General features: G+C 44.0%; 3 protein-coding genes across 6 annotated transcripts; 2 read left to right on the top strand and 1 right to left on the bottom strand.

Moving 5' to 3' along the window:
• Positions 1-7,752: 7,752 nt before the first annotated feature.
• Positions 7,753-11,133, top strand: scg2b (secretogranin II b). Its single transcript, XM_086128726.1, has 2 exons — positions 7,753-7,883; positions 8,663-11,133. Exon 2 carries the CDS (start codon positions 8,682-8,684, stop codon positions 10,464-10,466), a length of 1,785 nt encoding a protein of 594 aa, XP_085984852.1. The 5' UTR covers positions 7,753-7,883; positions 8,663-8,681; the 3' UTR covers positions 10,467-11,133.
• On the bottom strand, positions 8,992-16,302 carry ap1s3b (adaptor related protein complex 1 subunit sigma 3b). Of its 4 annotated transcripts, none has more exons than XR_015102798.1 (6): positions 16,134-16,302; positions 14,693-14,871; positions 14,431-14,539; positions 13,836-13,973; positions 11,523-11,674; positions 8,992-9,116 (listed from the first exon to the last, which is right to left on the bottom strand). XR_015102798.1 is itself a non-coding variant. In XM_086128733.1 (6 exons), the coding sequence occupies exons 1-5, from the start codon at positions 16,134-16,136 to the stop codon at positions 11,860-11,862; spliced, it is 474 nt and encodes a 157-aa protein (XP_085984859.1). In that variant the 5' UTR covers positions 16,137-16,302; the 3' UTR covers positions 11,201-11,674; positions 11,846-11,859. The 4 variants fall into 4 exon arrangements, 2 of the variants coding, with proteins under 2 accessions (XP_085984859.1, XP_085984860.1); XR_015102797.1 differs by lacking the exon at positions 8,992-9,116 and adding an exon at positions 10,309-10,455; XM_086128733.1 differs by lacking the exon at positions 8,992-9,116 and adding an exon at positions 11,846-11,904 and having other exon boundaries at positions 11,201-11,674.
• A 582-nt stretch (positions 16,303-16,884) lies between these two features.
• On the top strand, positions 16,885-19,781 carry dhrs12lb (dehydrogenase/reductase (SDR family) member 12-like b). The gene is made up of 10 exons (XM_086128732.1): positions 16,885-17,044; positions 17,705-17,838; positions 17,903-17,985; positions 18,310-18,405; positions 18,478-18,559; positions 18,642-18,703; positions 18,809-18,913; positions 18,973-19,063; positions 19,383-19,520; positions 19,597-19,781. Exons 1-10 carry the CDS (start codon positions 16,989-16,991, stop codon positions 19,740-19,742), a joined length of 993 nt encoding a protein of 330 aa, XP_085984858.1. The 5' UTR covers positions 16,885-16,988; the 3' UTR covers positions 19,743-19,781.
• Positions 19,782-20,410: the final 629 nt, after the last annotated feature.

Genomic DNA, 20,410 nt, shown 5'->3' with positions numbered 1-20,410 from the left:
ATAAAAGATTTTAAAAAAGACAAGCGATAAATAGACTAATTTCATGGGAGTGTATTGCAAATGTCATTTGAACAAGATTTCTTAAACTTATATGGGAAATACTAATGATACCTGATTTTTTTTTTTAATATGTTGTAAATGTCCCCACTAGTTGAGACATGAGCAGAGTGAGCGCACCACTAAAACCGCAGGGAAAAAGGAAGGACATCATCCATGTTGAATAAATGCGGTGCCCCCCCCCCCACTACAAATGTAACGAGTCCAAATTCCTTTCCCCGCCCTCTCTCTTCCTCTGACTCAGAGGTGCTCGCTCGCGCACGCGCCATCGCAAGCCCCGTATTGGAGTTTAACCAAGGATAGCTCCTCGATAGCGGGTGGGTGTCAGCTGGAGGAAACCATAATTAAATCCTGGGATCCGGCTGGGGTGAATCAGAGCAAAAGGGATCAACTGGGATTTGCGGGGAAAAAAAGTGACAATAAAGTGGAGAGCAGAGGTCATTTTTCCACTGACTAGCCAAGGGCTAAAATACAAGCCGTAAAACGTCTTTGTCGGGTGGTTGTCTATATTCACATATTTTAATATTGTCGGAATGATGAAGACACAGCCAGGTGTTCAAATAAAGTGTTGCCTTGTTGAAACAGAATAATACAGAACTTTTTTGGGTCACAAGGCCACAATGGCTCAGTAAAATGGGCCGCTCTCTGCGGATGATCAACTATTCTCAATTTTAACTCAAATATGTGTTTAAAACTAGACCAAAAACACGTTACATTCATAAGGGGCGACACATGAGACGACACATTTTGATCCAAAAAAATGGCTGCCAAAAGCAACATTGAGTTGAGTGAAGTGTGGGGGGGGGGGGGGGGGGGGTACTAATGTCCCGCCTTGCCACAGTGGTCAATGTGTGCTATTTTTCTTAATGTCTTAATGTTAAATGTTTTCGGGGGGAGGCGTTGAACGGCTCAATGGCATGTTTATTCATTTCAATGGGGAACAAAAAAAATAATCTAAGATAGTGTAAAGGTGCAGGGCAATTAAAAATGGCCATGCTTGTTCAAACTGTAGTTTTCTTTCGGCTGGTGACAAAGTGACCTTCGGTTAAGCCCTGTGGCACCATGGTGGGCATCTTCTCTTGCCTGGGCTAACGTGAAGGTGCGTAAACGACGTCTGTTAATATGCATGAACTAACGTGAAGAGGAGCAGTGATGATGAAGAGACAGCTACAGAGAAAGATGAGGGGAGGAGAGAGGGGGGGGGGGTGGCGATACGTCTGGACGATGACTCACCGATGGTGGGTATTTATAGCATCAATGAAGGGGGGTGGGTGGGGGTACTTGGAAGGTGGAGGACAGCATCATCACGCAGCCAACGGGGAGTGGCGGGAGAAGCCAGCGCTGAGAGGGAGGAAGCAGAACTTGTTGGAAGGAGGCCAAAGAGCAGGCGAAATAAAGGCCGTGGGCGTGGATGAATGAAATTCTGTTGAGAGGATGAACTGCGGAGAAAGGCAAAGATTGGCACTTGGTCGAAAACAAAACAGCCACTGGGTGTGCCAGTCTTAACCGTGACGAATGTGGATGAGGTACAACTAGGAAGCAACGCAGAGTGGCTTGCAGTCAGGCGGTCAAGCCTTCGTGGCCATCCCTGCTGGCTTCTGGCTTACATTTGCGACTGAGCCGACATGAAATGGTTGTCCTTTAATTCCAACAGTAATTCATCGTCATTTCAAAGCGTGTGTCTTTAGGTGTACAGCTACATTTGTGGGCTATTTTTAATTTTTATTTTTTTTACCTGGAATGAGATTTCAGCTTTGATGTGTTGCAGAGCGAGTTTCGATTTGGGAAATGCGATTGTTTTAGTTTGTTTCATCGGGTTTGTTGGCTTTTAGTAGTTTTAGGGTTTTTTTTTATTTATTTTTTTAGAAATGCTTCATTTTAGAATAGTTTTTTTAGTTTTAGTATTAGGTTTGGTCTTATTTTTGTTTATTTGTATGTTTTTATTCGCATGTGTGCAAGATAATAAACATCACGGTATCTTGGTAAAAGCTCAATAAAAAATATTTTTAAAACGATCACAAATCAAATCAGGAACAATAAGACAGACTTTGAAAAAGTGCAGCGCATACTTCTGATTCTCAAGTGAGATGCATCACAACTCTAACCTCTTCAATCAAACTGGTCACAAGGAGCCAGGAGTAAAAACAACGCATAATACAAAAAGCGCTTGCAAAGGCAAGGTACAAGACAACACCGAGGATACACAAATGACATATCGAAAGTCCAATAATGTGAAACCAAAGATCAAGAACGATTAAACAAAGGAATAATGAAAATACTTACAAAGTTCCAAGAGAAAATAAGAGCGACTGTGAAAGATATCGAAAGGGTCTGTTTTCCAAGGCTTGATGGGGAAACGCGGAACAGGTGCGCCTGCTGGAGGGAAACGCCCTTCACTCCAGCTGCAGCTGGAACACAACCAAAACAGACAGAATGTGACACTCAACATCCCCAAATAAAGTTCAAGTGTTCTAGTAGACTGTCCTGACATACTTGCAGCACAGGTCATTTGAGGTGGAATGTTATTTATACGAATATACGAAGTCTCTTCATCCGAAATTTTCAAGATACGAAAGATACAGTACGGGCTGTTGGTCGCAGCTCCGAGTTTCCTGAACCCAACATACTAATAGCTGTTCTGCCATTGGCTACTACCGAACATCTTCCTGGCTAAGTAAGAGGGACCTCGGCCGCATTTACATGGAAAACACGTCGCTACTTACAAAATTTTCTCGTGAAAAAAAATTGTTCAAGAACCAATTCATTTCGTAAATCGAGGTGCCACTGTAGTAATAATAATAAACCTCTCTGAGACTAGTCACCAAAACTGAGCAGTGAAACATTTTTACACAGCATTTCATATTATGCAAGTGTTCATAAGAAACAACTTCATTGAGATGTGTGTCACTTCAAATGCAAATCCAGACGGTGGTGCATTCGTTAGCTGTTATAAATAGAGTGCTTTTCAATGAATGACAGCGTACGTTCTAATGATGCTCCCTCGGCATGACATTGTTCCTTCATCCCAAATGCATCGCGCCTGAGCGGCTCCAATGACGTCAGTGCGTGTGCGTCACACGCCCACCGCGCTCCCCTCCTCCTGCCCTCCCCTCGCCCTTCATAGACACTAACATAATCCGTTTGCTCGTATGCAACGGCGTCGTTACCGTTGAAAGGGATGAGCCAGAGCACCGAGGAGGCCGCTCGCCCGCCAACGCACATCCATGAAAAAGAAACAAAACAGTCATGTCAAGAACCAACATTGAAGACATTGAAGTGACGAGAAGCGATCAGGAATTAATTTGTGCAGTCAGTTCATGAACAAACCCCCCCATTGCTGACCATTTAAAGTGATGGAAACCAATTCCAGAATAAAATGCAGCACAGTGGACTTCGAGAGCTGAAGGAAGGCTTAATTTCCAGCACCAACAGGAAATCAAGTGCTGAAAACAAACAAAACAATTGTTGCTGGTGTTTCTATGTGCACCTCCGAATGGCTAAAAATATAAAAATGAAGATTTTGGGGTGGCCAAGTCAAAGGTCAGCACTTCAATTCAATTGGGACGCTATGATATGGCCAGACATAAACTACTATAGATAGTAGACTAGACGTAGACTAGTTAAAACAGTAGACTCGAAGTAGATTAGTTTGTAGACTAGAAGTAGACTAGTTGGTTGTCTATAAGTAAACTACCTGAGCTAGTAGAATTGATATAGACATGTTTGGCTGGTAGACTAGTTAAGTTAGTCGACTCGAAGTAGATTTGTTTAGCTAGAACTAGTCTAGTTAAGATAGCAGACTATAAGGAAACTCGATTATCTTGTGTACTAGAAATAGACAATACGTAGACTAGTTCTATTCGACCTCCTGTATGACAACGTAAATGGAACCAACTTCATACACTTTGACACCACCAGCAGACCTCTGATGGAACAGCAACATAAAGACTGTAACAGTAGTCGGAAGACGTAATGGAGGAGTTGCGAGAATGTTTTCGTGTTAGCGACTGGTTTGTATTTTTAAAGAGGTATATTTTTGTTTAGAACGAAAATATTTATTCAGTATTTTTATTTATTTTTTGTGGCAAATGGTCATCTTTTAGCACAACGTTGGCCATCTTTATCTTGCATATGCCGCACACCTCACAAGTGTATAGGAGGCAATTTCGTTGAAAAGAATATATATCCATTAGGGGTGAAAGGCATAGAAGCCCGATTGATCTCATTAATGCGGCAATATGTCCCCTCCCACTGTTTTTTTCTGACAGTACATGGACACGTGGCCTTTTCATACAGGATATGCCCGCAGAGTCACACTTTGCGCCTTCATCCCACTCGTCTGCTCAAATCTCTCTCCCAGCCTAATTTGCTCCAAACGGGCACTCAATTAATGCTCCATTCTCCCTTCCGACAGCCCAGGCAACACAATGTCTCCGGCACCATAATTGGTGCATCAGCAAAGAAAGCGACTCTATTGGAGAGGAGGTGCCGGTCGGAGGAGAGGAACATAAACGCAAACCCGTGCAAAGAAACAAAAGGTGGAGGCAATTGAAAGGTCGTGAGGCGGCGTCGCCATGGAGACGTGGGATGAAAAGATGTGCCATGACAACGGGTGTGCCATTCTCTCCTCTCTTCTCCATGGTTCCTTGGGTGGGTGGGCGGCTTGTTGTTGGTGGTGGTGGGGAGGGGAAGGGGGGGGGGGGGGGGGGTTTGCTGAAGATGAGGATGAAAACAAACAAATCAGCATGAGCCCATCCCTCCTTTCACAGTTCCTCACATTTGAATGACTTTTTGTTCCAAAATAAATGTTTCGATTTATTCTTGACTCGTGTCCTTCAAACACAAAATATGAAACCCAACTTTTAAAAGACCCATTTGGAGGGGGAAGCGGGGAACCTCTGTTTGTGGACTGAATTTGTTTGCGGACTCAAACAACATTTGTGAACTGAAGCAGTGTTTCCCATTGAAATAAATGGAAAAGGGATTCACCCGTTCCAGCCCAGAAGGGAGTGATGTCGCTTTTGTTTTCATTAATGTGCAGTTCAAAATACATGCGCTACAAAATAGAAAAAAGTACAAACGCGCTTATATATGAAGAAATAACACAATATGTCGGCGAATAAATCATTGTGCAATCCCTCACGCTACCACCAGAGTGTTTCTTCCTCTTCTTTAATTTAAGGTGGTCGCTTCCTCGTCACACTCGCCACTTGCGCCACACCTTAAAAATGTAGTTCGGATATGAAGCTGCGCCGCAAGCTCACAAACACTAGCAGCTTTTTCATATTCAGCTATTATATCCTCTTTTTTTCTCCCAGCGGGATACGATCAAGCTTCCGATTAAGACTCTCGCCAGCAGTTCTGTCTTTCTTTGGAGGCAAACAGCTGACTTATTTAGCGCGCAAAAAAAAAAAAGAAAAGAAAAAGATATCTGCACATAATCTCCCACGTAGCAGAAATGACGGCTCACCCAATTCTGGTTTTGAAAAATGATGTTATTTTACACACCGTTTACAACGTTGATTTTGGCAATTGTTCATGGTATCGTTTGATCTTGTAAACTATCCTCTAAAGCCTGCATGGAATGACAGCTCATTAGACACCCCTCAAAGGTCTCAAAGGACTAGTTCCTCTTCCACCACAGGGACTTCTGAGATTCACTTTTTACATTTTTTTCATTTCTAACCCATGGATGAAAAGATCCTTGTCCTTCAAAGGGGACTTAAAAAAACACCATGAATTTATACATTAGAGAAGAGAAAATGCCACATGATGAAAACACACCACTGAGTCATCGGTGCGCTGAGATTGTCCGGCACCGGCCTTTTTAATCATTCTGAAAATCAGGACACACACACACACACACACATTGAGGCCTTGTTTTTAACATAAGGAAAGCGCTTTGAGTCGCATTTTTATATGAAAAGTGCGATATAAATAATTGATTGGTGTTTGGTACAGTTAAGTACCCTCTGGTGAGTAATAATGAATGTGGGCGTAAGTATTGCCAATAAGGCTCTGCAATACATCTTTACTCTGGCACAACAGCCGCATCAATGGCTGCCTGAGCCTTTAGTGAGCACTTCCTTCTATTTTGGTATGTCAGCACATGCACAATCCAGCAATCTGCTAATGGCCAATCGAGAACGCAAGCAGGGAAAGATTTGCTTGCTGCCTCACTTGCAGAAAGAGGAACGTGATGTCATGGCTGTGGGCTGCGGGACTGGAAAACACTTTCCGAAACATACTCGCTGTCCTTTTATTACTGATTTAAATCTGCGCTTTGACATCCCAGGCAAGAGGCTGATGACAAGTAAAAAAAAAATTTAAAAAAAGATAAGATAAAAGGAGCAGATGAAGAGAGGCCTTTGACTTTTCCACCACGCTAATGGACTGGACAGAGATGCAAATTGCATGGAAAACCAGGCAGTGTTGCAATAAAAAATGGACGACAAAGGGCTATAAAAGAGCCACGCATCCATTTTCTGTCGCGCTTCATTGGGGTCGGATTGGTCGCCAGCCACTCATGCTCACAATCACACCTATGGTCCATTTAGTTTTCAGTCAACCGAACTAATTGGGTCCAATTTAGAGATGTTGTTTCTTTCATTTGTTTTTAATTGTGTGTGTGTGTGTGCGTGCACGCAGAGCTTGAGTTTATGTCCATTGAAAATAATATTTACACAAATGTAAGGGCTATGCTTGGTTTTGTGAGATCGTCTATGAGCCTAATGTGCATGTTTTTGAAATGCAGGAGGAAGTCAGGCGTCAGACCACCTGCAACCCTTTTGAGGACAAGCACTGTATAAAATGCATGGATGGATGTTTCTGCATAGGGGACGTGAGGCATGGTTTGATGGCCAGCCTCCATCCTATTTGGGGAAACAAGTGCTCTTTAGGAGCCTGTAGGAGCTCACCATCAATCTTGTCACTCTCCACATGCGTGGCCCTCATCTGGCAGGCGGCACGCTGCGTCGCCATCTTCTCACCAGTGGGAGTGTCGCAGCTTTGGCCCCGAGTCAACCGGAGGCTGTTTATCACCGTCTGGTTGGCTGATCTCAAGAAAAAGGAGGATGATGAAGAAGGAGGTGGAGGAGGAGGAGGGGGAGGGGCTGCCGAACTGCGACAGCGCCTGTGAGTCATGCTGGAGGGTTTAACTCTTTCGCCACCTTAAGATACAGAAGGAAATGTAACTTTGCATAAAGATGATAAAAATGTCCCTAAGATGTTTGGTTGGTACTAATATTGATGAACATTTATCAATGCTTGTTTCTACTCTGCTTCTCGATGTTATCACGTTCTATCGATCTAAACTATTTCCTTTTATATTCGTTTTTAATTTACCCTCACAGAGTATCCCATCTGGGGGAATCAACGCACGATTGTTTTTGTTTCCCATTCAAGTCACTGCACCCTAAATGTAAATGCATTTTTAATACAAAAGGGTGCGATATGGCTATTTCTCCTTTGTCTGCACGCAGTGCCAGTAGGGCCAAGCGTCAGCTCCAATACGCATGCATCCGGAGTCTTTATGGACGATCAATAGCTCTCACCGTGCAACAGACAGCGTTGAGAGGCTATTTTTAATACTGCGAGCTTTTTGGTATGCCATGCCATAAAAACGTGAATCATTTATATGGTTCTTTTTTTTTTTTTAAGGCGGGGCGGAGCCGTCTTTTGCGTGCGTTTTGCGATGACGCAGTGGTCAGGTGTCCTCTCATATATGCGGAGGAGCTCTCAGTGTGCTGCACTCACACAACATAAAGCTGCAAGAGGACATGCCCAACACCTCCACTGTCGTCTGAGCGCTTGTTTTTTTTTCAAAGGTAAGACGCGCATTTCCCTGACTAATTCCACTACGAAATCGACCCCCAAATAGATTGCACTGAATGAATCAGACTCGTCATACATTTGTTGATATGGATTATTGCAATGAAAACCTCTGAGAGCTAGGATGGGATTGTTTGTTTTTGTTTCGTTTTTTTTACGCTGCCGTCCAATTAGACCTCGTCGTTGCTCCTCACAACGCGAGGAATGAGTCATGCAGAGATTTGATCGAAGATGGCTGGATAGAAACGAACGCGTCCTGTGCAAACGTACGGATACACAGATCAATGGAAAATCGGAGGAGATATTTGGGAGAATTTAACCACTGTGTAATAAGATGATCTTAAGAGGAGGAGGACGAACAATGAAAAACATCTATACCATATTCAGAGGTGTTTTCCCCAGTGTGTTGGTCTCCTAATTTATCATGGGTGGTGCAAAAAAATCTAATTAATTTATGAAATGTCTCCCTATCTATATACTGTATATATATATATATAGGGAGAAATTTCATTATATATATATATATATACTGTATATAGAGGGGTGTATAATTAAAAAAAATCTCAGGAACATCAATTATATTATGGAATAGATAGCTTGAAAAATGTCAAACCAAAATGAGACTGGAATTGAAAAAGGAAATTATGAAAAGAAGTGACACTTTGTTCCAACCAAAACCACATGAACGGTAAGATATTTGGTATATAATAGACGGCTATAATTAATAGTTATATGTATCGATAGATAACAGTCTGCATTGTTTTTCTGTGTACAGGGGATCACTTGCCTATAATATGCTGCATTTCCACCACAAGTTGCCCACGGGGGCAGCCGTGGTCCTGCTCGCCGTCCTCCTCCACGGATGCGGCGTGCAGGCTGCGTCTCTCCCCCGCCACTTCCGTCTCCGAGGCGGCGACGGTGACGACGGCCAGCCGGCCGGTTCCGACCTGCTCAAAGCTCTGGAGTACATCGAGAACCTGAAGCAGCGTAACGCGGGTCGCCCCGGACCCGCGCCCTCTGACTACGATGAAGTGGACAAGTTCAGAGTCTTGCTTCAGCTGGCCTCCCAGCAACAAAGGCAGAAGCAGGAGGAGGAGGAGGAGGAGGAGGACGAGGCTCCCGCGGAGCGCCAGGACGTGACTGCGGAACAGCTGATGAGATCCCTGCTCAAGTCCCTCCAGGATCAGGCCAAGCTCAGCCCCGCATCGGCGCCCCACAATGACCGCCGCCTACACAGACATCGCAGCAAAGGCGCAGAAACCGTTCAGAGCTCTCCAGCCGATTACGCCAACTACCCGAGGCCCCACAAGAAGTACCCGCTGATGTTTGAGGATGAGGAGAATACGGACGCCTCCAAGCGGGCTACAGAGGATCTGGACCAGAAGTACACACCCCAGAGCCTCGCCAACCTCCGCTCCATTTTTGAGGAGCTGGAGAGGATGCCCATGTCGGCAGGGCAGAAGAGAGACGTCTTTGGCGACGAAGACGAGGAGGGTGAAGATGACGCGGCCCCTGGAGAGGAGTGGGTGCCCGTGGAGGAACGAGAGGAGACCGAAGAGATGGTGAACGGGAGCCACGAGGAAGCAGACAGGGCCCTCGGGGATCAGGAGGACGAAGACGGGGAGGAAGTGCAGCGACGTTCGGGTCAGGACCAGGAGGACGCCAACGACGACACCAAGCTGGTCGATTACTACCTCCTTAAAGTTCTGGAGATGACCGATCAGACACAGAAGAGGGACCAGACCGGAGAGCAACGTAAGAGACTAATCCGTCCCTCCATCGTGGATCCTCGTACGCTGAAGGAGCTTCTGGAGCTGTCGTTGAAGCTTCACGTCCCCCCGCAGGACCTCATCGACATGCTGCTGACCGAGGAGCTCCGGAAGCTCCACCGTAACCCGCTGCCCCCTTCGTCTCGCTACGCGACCGGACAAACCCCAAAAGTTCGCTACTTCAGTCGAAGACTGCCCGTGAAGAGCAAAGCCGCTGCCCCCGAGGACATGGACCGAGAGGACTTTTTGGACATCATCGGCGTGGAGACGATCAGTAACGAGTATCCGGTGATGCCCAGACCCATCAAGACGTCCTCGGCTAGGATCCCGGCGGGGAGCAACCCCGATCCAAACGCGGGATCGGTCAAAATCTCGCCTCCGGCCGGACGCAGGGAGAATCTGTTCTTGTCCGAGCTCAACAAGATGCCCTTTCGACGTCAGGTTGACGATGGCGACGCCGATGACGACGGCGACGTGGAGGACGAGGTGACCACTTATTTGGCGGCCAAAATCCTGACCGAGTACCCGCCCGATGGCATCGCCAAGCGGGACACCCAGGCGCAGACCAAGGGCCACTTCCCCTATGAGCTGTACGAGAGGGCCGTGAAGGACTACTTGGGCCAGGCGGACTCTGGGAGCAGACCGGTGGCCAAGAGGGACGCCGAGGAGGAGAAGCCCACTGAGGTGCAGAGCAAGGAAGAGGAGGAGGAGGAAGGGATGAGGGCCAAGACCTCCGCCCCGGTTGCAGGCGCCACGTCGGGGGGAGAAGAAGCGGAGGAGCACCGTGGCAAAGCCGTGGCTGGAATGTAAACGCTATGATTGTAGTATTTAAACTTTCTGTATGGTGGATGTGATCTAGTTTACAAATTTTATTGTACACACACACACACACACGCACGTACACAAACACACACACACAATACATTGAGTCCCTATTTGCTGCAAGGTCATTATAGAAATATAGTGACATCATAGGAGATGAGACCAACATATTCAAAAGACAGGGTTTGCAACTTTGACTAATCCGAAAATTCTTAACGAGTATCAATATCCAATAAAAGTCTATCATTGAGTCTTGTGACGCTGTTCAAGTTTTGCATTGTGTTTGTCGAAACAGACTAGATTATCTTGAAAAGGAAATGACTTCTGTAAACTGTGACAGCCTCTAAAAGATCCCAGCGCTTTCCTACCATTTCAAAATATAATCTTGGTTATTTTCAATTCAAGACGACTGGAATGATCGCTGCCGTGGCTCCGCGCATATTCAGGGTTTGTGAAGTTGTTGTTATCATGAGTATGGATCGTTATTTACCAGTCTCAATATCAGCCTGCCTTCCGATCGCTTTCACACCGCAAAACTCTGCATTGTCAGCCTACCAGTGGTTGTGCTATGTATGCTCATTTTTAAACCATTTTGTACATGCTCAATAATGTGTGATGAAGCACAGATGAATAAAGCATCAGCGGTATTATTTTTCTTCTTGCCGAGTTGTGTTGATTATTATTATTTTTTTAAAAACCCTCAGAGGAATCATCACTGTGACTTGGTTTATCAAAATACAAATTTAATTAGAAGATATAAATTGCTTGTTGTAAAAAAAAATAAAAAATCACACCCACACTAGCAACAGCTCTTAGAATAACGGCGGCACAATCAATCTGAGATTAAACGGATTAAAAAGCGATTCAACATTTCATTCGGCAATGGATTTCTTTGCCGTTGGCCATGAAATAATTGTGTTAATTAGACGTTTTATTTAAACTATCACACGATTAAATTCTAATATATTAACAACACTCACCACACCTGTAAAATCGTTTTCACCTCTTTCACTTTCAAGCGACTACAGGACCAAGATAATTTACTTGCAAATGAAGATTTCTTGCGTCTCAATGTTTCGCAGGATCAAAATGAATCCGGCTTCCGTGTCATCGCTGCTTTTTTTTCCCCCTTCGGTCCTTCGCTTACGGTGCCCCTTGTGTCAAAATGCCGGCTTGCTCATATACTCCTCCATTGTCTAGAAAAGAAGAAAAGCACACAAGAGAGGATAAATCACCTTCCGAGGGTCTTAATGCTCAATTGTGTGATAGGATGAATATTCAGAGGCACGTGTTTACACATCACCTGGAATTAAAAAGGTGCTGAGAACACCAGACACACAGTCACTAACACAAGCAGAACATCTAACCTGTCTGTCCATATTCAAGGTCCAAACAGCTCCACCTCATACCAATCATTGCTGCCATCCTGAAGCGATAATGATCAAAATCAATGGGAGCCTACGGCTAACGGCATCAATTCCAAATTCAAGGTGTTAGTCGAGCCTTACTGAGAAGCAGAACACACCCAAGAAAACCACTTGACCGCACAGAGTGGAAAGGGTCGCCAAACCGACGCCACAGCGCCCCCTCCCACGCAATATCTGTCTCTCGCACGCGACTAACACTGGCGGGGACAGAAAGACAGAAAAAGAGAGATGGCGACAGCGACGCACACGCACAAGTGTTGGGGGAAAAAACAGGCAACACACACGCGCAACAGCAAACATCAAGAAGCAACGGGAGACCTCGGCAGCACCACCGTTAATCAAACTGGACCATCACACTGACTACTGGAGACGCACACATTCGCACAACTACGCTGAAACAACACGTTCCCATGCTGGAGCTCAGCGCAAAACCTTGTAGGAAAGCTACCGCTCAGGAAGATAAACATAAACACAAAAAGTTGGGTCATTGGTGCTTGGGCGATTCATTCTCTGCTGCGACAATGCTTGGAGTTTATTATGTGCGTGTGTGTGTGTACTGGTGGAATTTCAGGTGGCACAACACTGTGACGTGATGGGCCCAGGGGCCGCTGTTCATGTTGGACTCTGGACAAATGATATTACCTAGAAGTCTGAGCGGAGAGTTGTAGGGGCTGCAAAATGTTTTCTGTTTCCTGAGGGTGGGGGGGGGGGGTGCATAACAGACCATAGTCGCGAAGAACTGCATTCATCGATTCCAGCCTCTTTTTAATAATAATAATAAAAAGCTTTCTATAATGAAGTGATAAAAAAAAATTCTACCGTTTTTGCCTTATTTTGGTCCTCCAATTCAATGGGCATTGTGCTGCTCCTTTTGGTGGGTGTACTTTATCCACTAGGGCGCAGTATAATACAGGAATACGAATATAATATAAATGGGGGGACGGGTCACAATTGCTCAGAAGGTCATAGTAAGATTAGCCATTCTTTAAAGAGGATGAAAAATATATTTTTTATATAATAAGTATTTTAATGTTGCCTCAATATGTGTGTTCAAATATCCCAAATATGTTTTGGTTTTTTTTGTTAATCACTGACAATGGCATTTTTAGTCTCACGAGTCATTTCAAAGGGAATTGAACAACAAAGAAATCATCTACCCAACACACAGACCCAAACATTTTATTTCATGTTTACAAAAGAGTCAAACTGATGCCACCTGGAGATTACTAGAGAGAGGCCCGTAGACAAAAGCTGGGCATACACTGTGCAAATCAAACCAGTTTGTTGGTCTAGTAGTGTATGCCGAGCTTAACCGAAGCCAGTCCACAGCAGATTCAAACACGTTCTTCTTAACAAGCCGCAACTGTGTGTGACTGGTGTTGCCGTCACCTTGTACATGTCAGCGGCAATTTTTACATGGACAGCAATATTCCATTCGTGAGGACTGTCAGGAAATAGTCTCAATTAGACGTGGTCATGTTTAAAAAAAATAATAATAATAAATCTCAGTCAATATCTCTTTAAGGAGCTATCGGGGTATTAGGCATCAGGTAATTGCTGTCCGTGTAAATGCCGCTTAAATGTGCGTCTTAGGGGGTGGGATGAAATAGAGATGTGCAGTAATGTATTGCAATACTTACACTGAGGCAAATGCAGTTTAGTGGTTCAAAATGATGCTAAATAGTTTTGGATAAGTCTCACCTGCTACTCTGATTGAACAGACAGACGAGGGGGGGGGGATTTCTAACAGCTCAAAAATGTGTGATGAGTGACATAGAAGCGGTTGATTAGAGATACCGGCGTTGCATTTGGCTGCCTTCGTGGCTGCTGTTTATTAATGATTCGCGCGTCGCAAAGAACAGATGCTCTGCACACGTGCCACAGTTGCGAGCCACTTTGTGTTGTTGTGCGGTGCGCCGGAGCGTCTCACCTCCTGCAACATGTCTGAGGCTTCGATGGAGCGGTTCACAATCTGTTTGGAGGTTTCCTGGATTTCCCCTCCCATGAGGAACTCGTCCAAGATAAAATAGGCCTTCTCAAAGTTAAAGATTATGTCGAGCTCGCACACCTGGGAGAAAAGGGCCACGGATTATTTCATATAATCCAAGATAGTGAACACAAAACAACCTTTTCAGGAAAAAAGGGGCCCGAGTTAAGCAAAAATGAGATGTTTATCTCATCATTGGTCGTAAAAGATTTTTAGACGGGGCGTGGCGCCATCTTGTGGCATTTTAGGGTATTACAGAAAGAGCACACAACTTTTTTTTTTGACAAATAAAGGATAGGTTCAGGTGCCTACCTTTACAAATACCTTACAGAGGATAGGCAGGAAATTGCTGTGCACCAAATATAATAACTTTGAATGAAAAATGTCGTTTTAAAATCATGTGTGTCCAAGAAGAGATTATTATTATTATTATTATTGTTGTTGTCCTGATCGTCATTATTACTAATAGAAGTGCGTATCATGTCCACACGACTACTGCTGCTTGAATAGTAATTGAAGAAGACGAACGAAAAAATACATTGCCAAAGTATCTGTCCAACAGCTCAACGTAGCGATGAATGACCTCCAAAGCAAGCAGCTCATTCTCATGGTTCTCTATAGCCAAGCAGAAGTACAAGCTTGCATATCTAAAAAGGGGGAAAAGGGACAGAATAAGGTCAGTAAGTTAGTTAGTCAGGTGACCCATTATGAAGTCAGAGTATGCATCGAAGAGAAGATAAGAAACAGGCACAGTCGCTTTTGCAAGTGGCTGTAAAGAAAGAATGCGAGGGCCCGCCCACCTTTTGTAAATAATCTTCATGTCTTTCCAGTGCAGGAAGTTACAGGTACGCGGTTGCCGTGCCAACACGGCTGTGGTCATGTCCCTGATGATCTTCTTTTTCTCCCGATCAGACATGGGCGTGTACCATTTCTGCAAGCGCAACTTGCCCTGGCGACTGAAGAGGAGCAGGAAGCGCATCTGACGACACGGGACACACAGGGAGGACAATGGAGCGGGTGGTTTTGGTCAGAGGGGCAAACGCAGGCCCCCGTACCAATAGACACACAAAAGTCGTTGTACGCCTGTTTACTTGAGGACATTATTAACTAAATCAACCAAGGCATGTTCTGCCAGTGCCATGGCTTATTAAAGAATAACTTGACTGTCCAAACAAACATTTGAATGATAGCAACACCTCCACAGGGACAACCTGAAAAAGAAAATAATAATAACATAACTGAGGCTTTCGTGTCGTACTAGAATGCTATTTTTTCGTGCTCATTGATGTTATTACCCTGTTTTTGGAATACGTATTTTGGAATGGGTGGTGTGTAGAATAATCAGGAGTTAAGCATGTGTCCTGTAAACAGTAAAAACTATATCGGCCCATTCTAAACTTTTCTTGCGATGGCATCCATTACTTGCAGTTTTTCATCTAAAAATGTTGTCATGTCATCTGTGTCCTTAACGTATCGGCACACGGTGGATGTCCTACCCGAAACAGACTTGTCTGGCTGGTTAAGTAGTATCGGTGTGTGCTATTTGAGCATTTTTACAAGTATGAATACAGGCAGTACAATATCAGCACATCCCGACTTAATGTATTGTATATTTTTTCAAAGTAATCAAATCTGCAATGCAAAAACACACACCAATTGAATACAATGTATTGAAATTCAATATGAGAGCAGTATTATCATTTCTACCGTTACCCACTTTGGCTTTTATTTAATAGTTTTGTTTCTACAACAATCTAGAACTGCAGTGAATCACAGTGGTGTGTTTAATACAGTATTTATTATATTAATCCACATGAGGTAGTAAAATGTGTTATTTTATTACTAACATTTTATTGCAACTTTTTATTTCATGTTAAATGTATGTCATGTCAAGTGAGGAGGAGGCAAATTTAAAAAAAAAAAAAAAAGAGTGACAAAAAGATCAGTTTCAGCAGACAGGCAAATGGAGGAGGACAACACGGCCAAGTGACTAAACCTGTTTTGCCGTTTTATGGTTGGAGTAGATTTTTTACTTCCCATTTATTTTTTTAAACACAACAAAAGCTCACTAAAAGTAGGAAGCATGTCGTATGTTTATGAACAATAATAATTATATCAAATAACCAGATAGAGATGACGTTGTTAGGAGGTTTCTGATGCTAACAACCTGTCAGCGACAACAGGTGCAAACAGGTGATGCTAGCTTTTTATCTTTACTACGCACGCGTGGAGCTGACTTACCATGTTGCCGGCTTGTTAGTCGAGGCGTCCCACAGAGTAAAATACAAAACCGAACCCTCACAAGGGGTCAAGATATTCTTTTAAAGGACATAACCTTTACTTAGGAGTCCTGTCGTCCACCGTCGACAGCCACAAGTGGAGAAAGTTGCGAAGTTCCGCCTTTCCTCGCGTCCCGATGGGCGGTGCCTGCAGTTTACGTGTGAGTATGCGCACACCTCGAGCACCTTGATTGGCTGATTGAAAGGGGGGGTACGCTTGGCCCTATAGCATGAGATTTAAAGAAGTATCACGTGATCTATGTCGCGCTTTGGAACAAATGAGACGCTAAAACAAGCGGGCGTGATACAGCATAGACAGGGTTAACGTCTTTGGCTCAGACTTGTACGTCAACTTTATTGCCATAATGGATGTGGCAAATTAGGCTATTTATGCCATGTACTGAGATCATGGAGTGGGACAGTGGTACTCAATTATTTTCTGTTACGAACCTCCCACCCCCCGAGGAAAAAAAAACATTCACGCAACCCTAACTATCCGCTGCAAGTGTAAATAATACCATTTGGCTAAAAAAATGTTATACGTACACCTCTGCATAACATTGTCAACTTACAAACATTAAAGAAAAACAAAAGTTAACTTACAACAAAGGATAATTTTATTAAAATATCAAATATGGCGGACGCACTGACGTACTAGAGCTGCGGAACGCCCCCGATGAGTCTACCTATTTTAGTGTCGACAGAGGGCGCCAGGACGCTACTTCCCCTCCAGCTCCACGTGACACTAGTCTGTCACAGTGGTTGTCCAAAGCAACACGAGCGGCTTCAGGCTTCTGCAAAGTTACCATTTGATGCCATGTCCCTGTACCGAAACACCATCTGGTTTTTAAACGGAATACACCAATATACAAGGTCAGTCAACTACTTTCATTGTTCTTTCTGATGCTAAATAGGTGGGTAATATCACTGATTGTATCTCTTATTCGTGCTAGTGTTCTTCTCTTTGTGTGTATTTCTTTAAGCTAAAGGGTCTGATGTAGAGGAATTATGAAAGGCCTGATCACTGAATGGCACCACACAAGCCATCCTTTATGTACCAACACAACTGTCCCATTCACAGTTGTCTTGTCTTGTGTCGTGTTGACCAACCTTTATCAGGCTGGCACATACTTTACAAACAGCAGTAAACAAAAATGTCACAAAAAGTATACATCGTGTATTGAAATAATGACATTGTCTCAATGTACTCCCTCAGTGCGAAATGTAGCCCTGTTGAAGGTAGAAGAGCATTTCACTGTTCCGCCTGTCGCTATACGTCGTTGGCATAGATAGCCGAACAAAGTTACATTGTTTCGAGTAAAAATACTTTCGGATCAATCAAGTGAAATTGGATCATTTCCGAATGCACACCTCATGATTTCTCTCGCACAGCGGTTGGGATTCACTGGTGTTGAGGATGACAGCAATCAAACTCAATTGAACTAAAATCTGGACACAGATTTAGATGATTGCCAAACCAATCTGATCCTATTGCTAAGCGTGTGCTCAATATGTCATCTCTGCTTCTTGTAGAAAGGGATATGAAGCAGCTTCTCAGAACTTTGAGCCCCAGGACCTGGATGTTTCAGTTGTGGGAAGGTCTTTTATGGTCACTGGAGCCAATAGCGGAATAGGCAAAGCCACTGCCATGGCTATAGCCAAGAAAGGTACACACCATTGTGCCATTTTTTTAATGTCAAAATTAAATGACACTAACACTTATGCTTGCAGGTGGGAGAGTGCACATGGTCTGTAGAAACAAAGATAAAGCTGAACAGGCCAAGGGTGATATCATTCATGAATCTGGGAATACTGTAAGTAGTCATTGACATCATGCAACTATCAGCTGTCTGTCCCAGAAAACGTGTGTTGCTCCATATGTGATATTTATATATTAAAATTAGAACTTGGACTCACACCCAAAATCCCCATTCCTCAATTGTAGGAAAACGAGTTTCGATTGGATTTGAGCATTCTGCTTCTAAATCCAGAAAAGTTTTTCTTTTTAGTTTAAAATGGCTTACTTTCACTGGAATTCCTGCTGGGAGATATCAGCAAGGTCTGCAAAAGGTGGACTGAAGACCCCTGTATTTTGCAAAGTTGGAGTGAGAGCGTAGTAATCATGGTGTTCATTCCAGGAGGTGTACGTCCATATTGTGGACTTGTCAGAATCACGCAAAGTGTGGGAATTTGCCGAGGCCTTCAAGAAGCAGTATCCGTCTTTACATGTCTTGGTATGGACTGTACAACAACGAAGTTTGCATATTTTCTTAGAAGCTAACACTGAATTTGATTATCTTCAATAGATAAACAACGCGGGCTGCATGATCCACAAGAGAGAGGTGAATACTGAAGCCCTGGAGAAGAACTTTGCTATCAATACAATGGGTAGAGAAAACCTCATGTACTGTACACATCCAGGATGTATGAGATCATCTGAGTGATATCTGCCCTTTGTCCATCTCATCAGGCATGTACCTTCTCACTGAAAGTCTCATACCACTTCTACAAAAGAGCCGGGAACCGAGGGTGGTATGAACCAGCACACGATCCAGTGGACCGCACAGTGCCACTTTTGTGCACGCCGTTAGCCGTGCCTGTTGTTCAAGGCTCTCAGCACAACTATGCTTCTGTTAGATCACCGTGTCGTCAGGGGGGATGTTGGTCCAGAAGCTCCAGATTGATGACTTGCAGTCAGAGAAAGGATACTTTGATGGTCTCATGGTGTACGCCCAGAACAAGGTTAGGAGGGGGGACGATGCTGCCTCTTTGAAGGATAAATAATTTGTTGTTCTTCTCAGAGACAGCAGGTGGTGTTGACGGAACAGTGGGCCAGAGAGTACCCTGACATCCACTTCTCTGTGATGCACCCCGGCTGGGTAGATACACCAGGTACTGTCAAAGATATATATTTGTACTAAATCATTTTCTAACCCAGCCGGTGAAATTGTGTTACGGTAATTATATCGGAGCGATTTAATTGGATGATGAGGAAGTGTCATGGCATGACATCGTTGCTTGCGAACGAAGTCAACTTTTGATTCCTTGCCTCAATATCTTGTACCAATAATTCGGCACTAACGTGTTGAAAAAAGTTAACCGTACGTTTTGCTGTTTGAGATCAAGTCTGTTGAGTCTCGACACAATACAAACGAGCAGATCAATAACACAAATAGTACATTGCATGTTCTCAATGTGACCTTTTCCGCAGCCGTGTCCCAATCAATGCCGCAGTTCCACAGTATGATGGCGCAGAGGCTGCGCAGTCCAGACCAAGGAGCCGACACCGTGGTATGGTTGGCCTTATCCAGGGCTGCTGGCGGAACCCGCAGCGGGACGTTCTTTCAAGGTGGGGCAACGCTCGCTGCAAGGTGTCCTCTTTTCCTTTTCGTCACGTTATAAAAAGTTAACGGTCTGTGCCGCAGATCGGAAGGCCGTCCCAACCCATCTGCCTCTTGCTTGGACTCGCAGTTCTACAGTGGAGGTTCTGACTTTCATCTCTCAGCTGGAGATGCTGGCCAAAGCTGTGCAGGCAAAGCCGACTGAAGTGCTGAGGGATCAAGTAGTATAACTCTCGACCATTCAAACCAATTAAATCAAGTAACGTGGAGCGAGACGCATTTTGGTGTTGCTTATTTAAAGCACGACAGTATTTTGAAGACTCATTCTACCAGGACACAAAGACGCACATCATACCCATACGGTACAGATTTCATCTTAGAACTACACTTAGAATAGCTGCACACATACACACATTTGGTACAAAAATGTCTGCATTGAGTAAAAAAAATAATAATTAAGATTTTCAAAGCTATGACTCAACTTGTTTTTGCTTATGTCCTCGGGCTTAAAATCAACACATGTTGAGTTCTAAAGGGAAAAACATAATTTTGGGTCGACAGCTGAGATTTTGGGACCATCGTGGAATTTTGTGCGCCCCGCATTTCATTTAGCAAATTTGAATGCACGTGTCTCCATTTGAATGATCTTTTCCACGGGATGGGAAATTTCGAGTCGTCAATTGGCGGTAAATTTGGGTGGGAGGAAATCAATATGCCTGGAGAAAATGCAAGAGAACAAACTCCACACAGAAAGGTACGAACAAAGACAAGCCACGTTTACAAAGAAATACTCAAATGTGGCTCAAAGTATCAAATACCACATATTTTAATAATTATTCCAATGCAATAAAAAAGAACTCCCAGGAGAACTATCAAACATTTTCCTTAATAAAGCTTT

The sequence above is a fragment of the Hippocampus guttulatus genome, chromosome 14 (genome assembly GCF_054856545.1).
Source record: "Hippocampus guttulatus isolate MCC_2025c chromosome 14, RoL_Hgut_1.0, whole genome shotgun sequence".
Lineage (NCBI taxonomy): Eukaryota > Metazoa > Chordata > Actinopteri > Syngnathiformes > Syngnathidae > Hippocampus > Hippocampus guttulatus.
Note: the sequence above shows the minus strand (reverse complement) of the source record. Positions and strands in the feature narration are given on the sequence as shown.

Bases quoted from the DNA above. Each gene is read 5' to 3' on its own strand.
- scg2b (XM_086128726.1), top strand. From the start codon at position 8,682: ATGCTGCATTTCCACCACAAGTTGCCCACGGGGGCAGCCGTGGTCCTG.
- ap1s3b (XM_086128733.1), bottom strand. The intron at 14,540-14,692 runs GTGGGCGGGCCC...CCCCCTTTTTAG, and splicing joins ATGAAGATTATTTACAAAAG to ATATGCAAGCTTGTACTTCT. The intron at 13,974-14,430 runs GTATTTTTTCGT...CTTTTCTCCCAG, and splicing joins TGGACAGATACTTTGGCAAT to GTGTGCGAGCTCGACATAAT.
- dhrs12lb (XM_086128732.1), top strand. From the start codon at position 16,989: ATGTCCCTGTACCGAAACACCATCTGGTTTTTAAACGGAATACACCAA. The intron at 18,914-18,972 runs GTTAGGAGGGGG...TGTTCTTCTCAG, and splicing joins TGGTGTACGCCCAGAACAAG to AGACAGCAGGTGGTGTTGAC. The intron at 19,064-19,382 runs GTACTGTCAAAG...CCTTTTCCGCAG, and splicing joins CGGCTGGGTAGATACACCAG to CCGTGTCCCAATCAATGCCG.